The 10,084-nt window shown below is 31.1% G+C and overlaps 1 protein-coding gene across 3 annotated transcripts; it reads right to left on the bottom strand.

Moving 5' to 3' along the window:
• Window positions 1-93: 93 nt before the first annotated feature.
• LOC135832143 (troponin T-like) lies at window positions 94-8,874 on the bottom strand. 3 transcript variants are annotated; one of them, XM_065345177.1, is made up of 15 exons: window positions 8,735-8,874; window positions 6,777-6,822; window positions 6,673-6,690; window positions 5,655-5,681; window positions 3,808-3,835; window positions 3,464-3,589; window positions 2,687-2,851; window positions 2,547-2,603; window positions 2,253-2,471; window positions 2,101-2,171; window positions 1,996-2,017; window positions 1,819-1,899; window positions 883-961; window positions 517-707; window positions 94-429 (listed from the first exon to the last, which is right to left on the bottom strand). In XM_065345177.1, exons 2-15 carry the CDS (start codon window positions 6,800-6,802, stop codon window positions 391-393), a joined length of 1,149 nt encoding a protein of 382 aa, XP_065201249.1. In that variant the 5' UTR covers window positions 6,803-6,822; window positions 8,735-8,874; the 3' UTR covers window positions 94-390. The 3 variants fall into 3 exon arrangements, with proteins under 3 accessions (XP_065201249.1, XP_065201250.1, XP_065201251.1); XM_065345178.1 differs by lacking the exon at window positions 5,655-5,681; XM_065345179.1 differs by lacking the exons at window positions 5,655-5,681; window positions 6,673-6,690.
• Between the last annotated feature and the right edge of the window lie 1,210 nt (window positions 8,875-10,084).

Raw genomic sequence — 10,084 nt, 5'->3', positions numbered from 1 at the left:
GTAGAGGTACCCTACCTGCTTTAAAAATATGATAGTACTTTCATTCGGTTTGTAGGATGTCGTGGTTTTATCAACGTGTTAATGGTAACGATATGGGCGACAATATTGATAGACATGTATTTTAGAGAATAGGTAAGTATTAGACTAGAAAAAATTACAAGTCGCATTTCAAAATTATTGGCAACAAAATTGGAAAAATGGGAGAAAGTTGATAATCCTCCTTTGTTTGAGTATAATTTACAAAAATAATAAGTGTTCCATGTACATACATAAACAATGTTTCGTTGTATAAATTTTTTACAATAATTATAAAAGACATAATTTACGAAATTTTTTCATTACAAATAACATGATTCATTTCATTTTTCACACTTAATTCTTTTAAAATGGTTATTCTTCTTCCTCCTCTTCTTCTTCCTCTTCCTCTTCCTAGGATGATAAATACATAACATAAGTACATAAATGATTTCCCTCCTAAATAAGTATTATTAAAAATGGGGAGTGTTAAATACGAACCTCTTCTTCCTCCTCTTCTTCCTCTTCTTCTTCTTCTACCTCCTCCTCTTCGACTTCTTCATCATCATTTCCAAAGTTAGGTTCTTCAATGTCAAGGTCTTCTTCAGCTTTCTTCAACTCTTCCTCTTCGGGGGTTTCTGGATCATCCTTCTTTTTACCCGGTCGTTCACCAAACCATTTCGGTAATTTACCTATGGTGAAGGATTTTAATCAGAGCAATATTGTATTGAAACAAAAGACCATCAAATTTGAAATATAAAAACAGAAATGTCATATAAGAAATGATGATAAGTAACTTTGCAATTAGAGCGCTAATACACGTTATAGATAGGATTGTCATTATTATACGAGTATGTAGGTACGTACATTTGGGGCGGTTCTCAAATTGTCCTACTTTTTCTGACCAAACTTTTTCGTTACTTTCTTTAACAGAATCTTGATGACCCTGAAATACGTAACATAAAGCGCATGCTGTTAATGGAAGAGCAAACCGGGTGATTATCTGCGAAAGGCTCGAAAAAAAATTATACATGATGGATTTTCTATGTAAAAAAAAAATGTAGAGAAAACTGATGAAAATCGCTACTGGAAACTACGTAAACAAGCACACTAGTACATCCTTGAATAGGGTATAAGTGGAAGCTCAAACTTGTCGAGACTAGATAATTTTTTCCATGCAAAATCTATAAGTAGGTAGGTAGGTAGGTACCTGTCTACATGTAAAATAAGTATTGAGAAATCTAAGTAACTCGAAATGTTTTACAATTCAGTCATATGATGACTGATGAGTGATGATCTGATGAATTGTGTGTATTTCAATCTAGAATGCTGTGGAGAAGTAGACAAAACTAAAAATGTCTCATACAAAGAAATCAAAAATGAAAATCTGGATTTTATTTATAGCCAACTCACTACAGCCTACTTACGTTTACTACGTTTCATAAATTGTTGAGTTTTGGTTTGCCAAAAATTTTCTGATTTCTCTTTCAACGTTTCTTCCCAACTCTGATGAATTTTTTTTGAATAATTTAAAATTTAAAAATAAAAGAATGAAATCAATTCTACGAAATTTGTCATTTGTGGCACAAAGTATGCAGATTTGCGTATTAACAATATGGTTTCATTCATGTTGATTAGATTGCAGAATCCAGTTTATTGCCATAAAGAACTAAAAAGTGTTGTGCAGTGATGCAAACTGACAGATGAATTTTATGTTTTTTAAAACCAACTTTTTTCTCTCATACCTATCTTTTCAAAGTAGAAGGGAAAAAAGGATTGTTGAGGATAATAATTTCTACTTACTCCTTCAAAAAGTTTTTTCTTGTCGTCATATGACCTTGTATCCACTCTTCTTTCATATTTTGAGGCAACTTGGATTTTTGGCTGCAGTTTAAAAATATGTATGTAGGTATTATAGTATGGAGGCTATGTATTACGTACTTAATATTCAAAAATTATTCAACGAATTCTAAAACTTACAGGGTACTTGCCGGTTAATGCTCTGCAAAAAAAAAGAAAAAAAAGAAAGTGATTAATTATTGCTAGATTTTTCAAGCTTTTACATTAAAATGTATGTTCACTCACTCAGGATCCAGTCCTTTCTTCAGGGCTTTGTGCCTAAGTTGTTGCTTTTGTCTTTCTTTCAATTCTTTTAACTGAAATACAAAATAATATTACTTATTTATTATAAACAATGAACTTATTTGTCATTAAAACATAGGTACCTATATACTCACATCATAATCTTGACGTTTCTGTCTTTCTTCCAAGTCATATTTCTCAGTTTCAAGTTTTACAATGCAATCCCACAATTCTTTAGCTTTGGATTGCAATTTTTGAATGTTGAAACCATCTATGTTAAGTGGTTTAATTCTAAAGCTTAACGATATTCTCTTTTCTTCTTCAATTTGTTCTTTAGTTTTATTTCTTTCAATTTGAGCAGAAGATAAGGATACCTAAACATTATCCATTTTTATATAAGCTGCGTGACCTCAGTATGGGGGAAATGATCTGAAAATTATTAAACTTACTCCGGCATCTTTTTTGCTAATGGTGAAATTTGGTCCCTTGGTTTTGCTTTGGTTTTCCTAAAGTTGAAGTTTCAGTATAAAATATGTGAATGTACAGTTATTTTAAGAATTGAAATTTGCTCGTACAAACATGTAATTACTTTGAGAGCAGCCATCATAGTTTGACGTTTCTTTTCAGCTTCTTCTAATCGTCGTCTTTTTTCTTCGATATCTTTTTGTTTTTTTTCTTCAGCCTCACGTTGGCGTCTTTCTTCTTCCTGTTTCTTACGTTCAGCCATACGCTTCTCTTCTTCGGCACGCATCACCTTTAAAATTAATTTGTGTTATGTGAGTATTATATTGAAATGAATTAGGGTAATGAGAATGCATTGTATTCATTTACACTCGTATGTTTAAAACACCGAAAAGAAACAACTTTATGTGTTACTTAAACAAAAAAAAAGTTTGAAACTTCTTTTTGTTCCAAATTTTTTTTTTTTTTCAAATCCGATTTTCTTTTTAAAACACTCCTTTTTTCAGATTTTTGAAATAAAACAACAATCAATCCTTCAAAATTGATCAAATCGTAGTTCTTTTTATTTCTTATTTGTTTATTTTTTTAATTTTTTTTTTGGATAAATTTTCAATTTTCTAATAGGTACCTACTTACTTTTCAACTTGAAAAAGAGGAAAATAATGTAATTTGTGACGTTACTATGAGCTTAATTTTAAATCAAAATTCGAAGCAAAAAAAATTACTGTAAAATCCAAAAATTTTGATTTGATGTTTAAAACGCGTTTTAATCATTATTTTCACATTTAAAACTGAGTTTTAAAGGGAAAAAAATGTCGAAAAAAAAGTTTTTTGTTATTTTCTTTTGCAAGTTGCAACACTCACACACCAACTTAAATCATAAGTAAGTATTTAATTAGGGTACCTTGCGTTTGGCTTGCTTTTCTTTTAGACGTTTCAAGTCGTCTTCTTCCTTTGTTCTTTGTTTTCTCCATTCTATGATATATTCTTTCAGTTGTTCGTCTAAAGCAGAACTTTTAGCTTCTTGTCTCTGAAAGAAAAATTTTAAATGTAGCGTAAACGACAAAATCATTCTGACATGCGATCTCAAACTGAAACGAGTACTAAATTTGTTCACAAATCCCAATTTTCTCTGAGTTTTTTCCCCTTGAAATCCCCCCCGCCCCCCACTTTATAAAAGGCGTCGATTTTTGGAACATTAATCTGTCCCTTATTATTAGATGAACTATAAAAAGGAAATCGCATTACCTTAACGAATTCTGGATCTCCATCTCCTCTGAAAAACAAACAAAAAATTAATATAAAACTAAAATAGGGAGCATCTAAAACAATTGCATTCTAATTAATTGCTAGTAAAAGAGTAAATCATTGTGTACCGGGTGACCAAGAATAATGGGTTTTGTAATGTTCTGATATGCCAAAAAGGGAAACAAATTTCCCTAATTAAAAACTGGAAAATGAAATAACAATCGAGAAAAAGTGCTTTCGAATTATTGTTTCGATGCAAAATGAAAGATTATTTCGTATTTCATTGAAACAATCACTCAAATGCCATTTTTTACATGATTATTTAATTTTCTAATTTTCATAACGGGAATTTTCTATCCTTTTTGATAACATCGAAATCCCATTATTCTTGGTCACCCGGTAGATTAAATAGGTAAGATAGCATAGAACTTATAATTTTTTTATCAACATTTTTTTAATGAGAATGTTCAGTTCTTGAAACCGAATAAGGTGTCCCTAAAACTGTACCTACGCATACATCCTACTCGTATATTTAGGCAGAAATGTAAAATGAGAATTTATTCGAATAAAGGTCCTTGGTGCTGAAGGTCAGTCATTTTACTGCATAATCCAAATTTTTGTTCTATGCTATCCTAATAATTTTTTTTCTCATTTTTTTCATTCAACTAAGGTTTATTTGGAGACAAGACAGGTCAACTTATTTATATAAGTAGGTACATGAGCATTTAAGCTACCAGTTACCAAAATGGAAAAAGAATATCTAAGATTCACAACAGGCTTGTTAAATATTCGCAAAAATACATACATCATGCATATAATCGCATACTAAAAAAATAAACAATAATTTTTAACGAATGTGCGAAAAATCCATAAATTGGAAAGTTATTTCTGATACCTACATGTTTTTCAAGTTCCTTTTGTAGTTGAAATTAGGCAACTATTCGCGCGGTATTTTTAGCTTGGATGAGTAATGCTGTTATGTCATGTGAACATTTAAATATGGAGAAGTTATTTCGAATTCTAATGTACCATCGAGCCCGAGATAAATAAATTAAATGATTTCAGACGCTTTGTTGTGAATCGAATATTTTTTAAATGTTGTACATGGCTATTAATGTTCGTATGTAAGCATAATAACTCATATTATGTTAATGTTTACATAATTTACCACAGCGTTAAATTTTTCTAGGTATCTACATATGCATTAGAAATAGGTACCTATTACCTACTAAGTAGATATACTTACAGGATGCCCAGAAATATCGAGTACCCCTAAAAAAGTTTTCTACTAAAATACTTCGGTTGGTCACAGTGAACGATAGTAGTGATAGCACATGATTGGTTGTTGGACTGGAGAGATATCATTCCACCAATCTTGTGCATCTTTTTCACGTTGCCAACCTATATTTTTAATGAGAAACTTTCTTAGGGGTACTCGATATTTCTGGGCACCCTGTACGGATACGCCTACGTTAGAACAATCAAATCACTATATCTTTACGTGAATGTTATGTAGGTCAGCTAGGTAGGTATACTACCACATTCTATCACAGCTAGTATCATTATTATTTGTGTAATTGAGTTTCGCATCAATTCATCATCATCTCCATCTCTCCAAAAGTATGAACCAATGAAGAATCATATTTTCCGAATATTTTTACACTAAAAACCCACAAACCTCCCTCTAGAAAATGAAAAATCTCGGAAGCGGACGATTAACAGAATTATGAGTTATTCGTGAACGCCTACTTGCCTAGTGATGAAAAAGCAGATACACAAGAGTGCTAGCCCAAAGCTACTACAGTGCTTCCCCACCGTGTAATCTTTGAAAAATTTTTCAAACTTACTCTTTCTTCTTATCTGCTTCTGGTTGCCTTTATATTGTAGTCAACCAAACGTGAAAATCATTTTTTAAAAAAATAAACAAACAAAATCAGAACAGGGAAATAGTAGTTATACAAGTAAGATTAAAATGTTAATAGGTACTAGGAAATATATAGGTATAAAGTAAGGGTATGTACCCAACTAAAAGTAGGTAAATTACGTGTAAACGAGACTATAGAATATGAATCATTCACAAGAATTTCTTTAGCAACCTACTTCTTACGAGTAGGTACATACATATACATAAATATTTAGAGACAAAATAATGAAAAAGTGCTCTTGGAAATAGTATGTACCTATAATACCTATGTACATATAAAAAATACCTCAATTTCGTGAAGAAGTCTATAGGAGATGTCTGAATAGGCGGACTTTTCATTGGAGCTTTAACTATATCTTTCAAGCACATTTTTCCAGTTATACAAGTTTTATTTACCTACCATGGTGAATGATTAATATCCAAACCGCCGTGATCCGAAACACATAGAAACTGTCTGGGTATTAACCGTTCACTCGGAATGAAAATTAATTTTTGTCATAAAAATAATAAAAGCAGGCATAAAGATACTCAGCAGTTTTAATTAAGTACATATAATTCGCCAAGTGAAAGTTTTGAGGAAATTAAAGTTCAACAGTTCTAGAAGAATACACATGGAACCAATGATAACAAGCACAAATTCGGAATTTATACGCAAATACTCGTAGTTACATGTGTAGGTAGGTATAGGTATACTAATAAGGAGTGTTACGCATGGGAAAAAAGACCAACAAACTTTCAAGTTGCGTTAAAAATTTGTTTCTAATATCTATACCTGAATATCTATTTCTAGATAAGCTTGCCCAAATTTAAATAATAAACGGTAATAAGCAAAAAGAACGATATTTTGAATTATTAAAAGTGTTTCGATGTCAGTCGAAAACGAGAAGCAAAGAATATCACACGCTAACTTTAAAAGCGTATAATACGATAGTGCAACTTACGCCTCCTCTTCAGAGTCACTGAAAAATTATTTAGCGATAAGTGAATTTTTCAAAAATATAAAATTTACAAGATTAATTAAGTAAAAAGAGGAAATAACACTCACGTGTAAACTTCTTCGTCGTCGGACATCTTCCTGGAAGGAACTTAATCTGAAAAAATATAGTCGAAATAAATAAAAATGTGATCAAAATAAATTCACCAAGGACTTCTAAGTAAGTACCACGTACGTACCGAAGTCGTTTTTCCGGGGGGGGGGGGAGTAAACATAAAAATTCTAACTCGTAAATTTTTTCGCCTTGAAATTTCCAACTCAAAATGTTTGAAGAATGAAATTTAGATGCAGGCAAACAAAACAATAATAAAAAATGAACGTTTTTTTGTGTGATGAGTTACTATGTATTAAGCGCAGTTCATCATTTTCCTTCAAAATTTTAAAATTCAAATGATGATTCTTCTTTAAAAAAATAAAAGCAAACGAACTTGCAGGTGAAGCGAAGCGAGGGCAAAAGCTCTAGAAAATTAGAATTCCAAGAGGCATAAAACAATAGAATTCGAATGATGATTTTAAAAAAAAATAAAATTTAAAAAAGAAAAGCAAACGACCCGAGCGAAGCGAGGGCAAAAGCGCTCAAAAATCAGTATTTCAAGAGGTATAAACAACGATGTTTTTTTTGTGTGATGAGTTACATACTTTTGAGAATAAGTTTATCATTTTGCTTCAAAATTTTGAAATTCGAATGCTGATTTTTTTTTTAGAAAAATTCAAAATTGTAAATAAAAAGCAAAAAAGCTCTCAAAAATTAGTATTTCGAGAGGTATGAAAACGATGTATTCTTGTGTAACGTAACGAATGAAGGAGTATATTATTTTTGCTTTGCAATTTCAAAATTTGAATGATGAATTCAAAAAAAGCTTAATCTTGAAAAAGAAAAGCAAAAGAGGCTGAGTGAAGCGAGGCCAAAAGCTTTCAAAATTCATGTTTGAGAATTTTTTTTAAAAAAGTTTCTTTATGAAGGGAGTAGGTAGTTTATTTATCATATTTTTTTTTTTTCAATTAGGACCTTTTTGTCAGTTGACGAGTGAAAATCGTCAGTTCGCCGAAGCTCCCCCCCCCCCGACCCCTTCGGTACAGTCCTACTAAGCACTTTCTCCAATAAATTTAAAAAGTAGAAGTTTTCAGAAAATGTTACTTTCATATTTGTATCGCCTCAAAAAATCAAGGCGCTTGAGATTTATGTTTATCAAAGAAAGTATTTTTTCAATTTTTTTTTTCAATTCGTTTCGAAATACAAGTTAATACATTAGTTTTGATGTTGCGCTAGTATAAAATAGAAAAAGCGAGCGAAGGAATTTATTTTTAGAATTACCCGGCTACATGGTTTACACCGGATAGAAACGGGGTTTGTGCCAGAAATGTGAGATAATTCCCTAGTTGAGATTTTAAATTGAATTTTTATCAATACGAGAACCAAACAATGCCTAATAATGCAAATTCAATTCAAAAAAAGAAAACAATGTTGAATAGGTATCTATCGACCATCTGTTAGGTACCTTAAATAAAATAATAATAAAGGCGCACTCCAAATAATTAATTACATAGAACATTTAAATGGGCCGTTTTTGAAATAAACAAATCGCGAGTACCTAATACCTAACCTATGAAACATCCATTCATGAAATTTGATGATTAATGTGAAAAGGATAATTCAAGAGGTTCCTATACATAGACAACCGCTCAATGCGCTCATTGCGATAGATTTTGATACATATTTTGCATTTCAATTAACTCAATTACCCAAGTAGAACACCACAATTTTTTCATTTGATTATTGGGATGGTTGAAAATTCATGAAGCAAAGAAAAATATGATTGGTATTTGAAAATTTGTCTAACGTAAGTATTTCTCAATTTCACATTTTGAAAAAAATTTAATTTTCTGAAATTGGAAATAATTGCTGTCCAATTTTTATACATTTACTAACACCTCAAGAACGCACAAATTATTCTTAAAATGAAAGACACAAACAATAATTACTCAATTTTACAAAAAACAAAACTTACTTAATTAGATGAAAAAAGAACTTTTTAACAGACACAATCTGCACACTACCCAGCAACACGACGGATTTCAATCCGTAAGCAACAGCTTTCAACAGAAAACTAAGTTTTAACGGCGAAGAGGGGATGTCAAATGGGTCAAAATTAACCATACCGTGTTACCCTCCCACAATGTCGGCAAACTTGGAATATTGTGTTTTAAATTTTATTTTTATCGCTCAGAAAAGAATTCATTTTTAATATTTTATAACCTCAATTTCATAATATCGACTGATCATCTATGAAGAATGTGTATATATCTGGAAACATTAAGAAATTTACTTCTTGAATTTAATTCACTAACGTAATAAAATTTTCTCTAGAATCAGTTCCGCTAAACACCTGTATAAACCTTGCTTTCGTATGACTATTCTTGAATATGTTGATAATCTGAATATTTTCGTAAAAATATTCGTGGCTGGTACCTTTCCATTTTACCTACAAAATAATTTGTTTCATTATAGGAATAGTCAAGTCGAAATCATGCAAATTCCGCGATAAAGAAGAAGCATTAAAACTCGCCTCTAACTATCCATAAATAATGTCACTTAAGGTAATAAATTTACTATAAGATATCAAATAGATGTTCAATAACGTTGAATCTGAAATCGCAGGTGTACCGAATCCGAATATGGTGCATACCTATAAGCTTACCTACATTTTTAAAATGGATTTTGCCGCGTTATTTCTTCGACACGTATGACGTAACATAGCTTTACATGAGTACATATGAGTGTACTAGAATCAGCTATAACGAAGGGACGATCATATGGTCAATAACATGAAGAATTTCTCCGCAATCCGTTAAGTAAAATTTCCGCTGATCAACCATTTTTTTTTTAGCAAATTAGCCACAAACGCATATTCGTATACGGTAATGTATTTTATTTTCATTTTCTGTTGGTAAAAATAAAAAATTACTTCTATCGTGTAAATCCCTCATCTTTGAAAAACTTTCTGTATGCCATTGAAAGAATGAAAAAATCATATTCTAAAGGCGACTCTATCCATTTGTTTCAAACTTAAGAGACATACCTTCCTATCAATCATTATAGTTTTTTCTTTTCAATTCTCAGTCATAACGAGAGAAAGATCTTGCTAAAGAACTACACATTAAAGAACACATTACAAGTAAGAAATAAAATGATTACGCTGGAAAGGAAAAAAAGAGTAGGTACCTAACACGTTTTTGACGTTTTAGTGTTTTCTAAATATAACTCCATCCCTAATATAGTCTACTCTCTCAATATACATGATAGCGCAGCAGCTTTCCACGAAACGTCGTCGCTGAACTGTTTACGAACGCTTGAATAA

Source organism: Planococcus citri, chromosome 1 (genome assembly GCF_950023065.1).
Source record: "Planococcus citri chromosome 1, ihPlaCitr1.1, whole genome shotgun sequence".
Classification (NCBI taxonomy): Eukaryota; Metazoa; Arthropoda; class Insecta; order Hemiptera; family Pseudococcidae; genus Planococcus; species Planococcus citri.
The sequence above is the reverse complement of the archived record's forward strand: the minus strand, read 5'-3'. Positions and strand labels throughout refer to the sequence as shown.

Excerpts from the sequence above, each read along its gene's own strand:
- LOC135832143 (XM_065345177.1), bottom strand. The coding sequence starts at position 6,802 with ATGTCCGACGACGAAGAAGTTTACAC. Across the intron at positions 3,836-5,654 it reads GAAGCAGATAAGAAGAAAGA|AGGAGATGGAGATCCAGAAT; the intron begins GTAAGTTTGAAA and ends TTTGTTTTTCAG. Across the intron at positions 430-516 it reads AAGAAGAGGAGGAAGAAGAG|GAAGAGGAAGAGGAAGAAGA; the intron begins GTTCGTATTTAA and ends TTATCATCCTAG.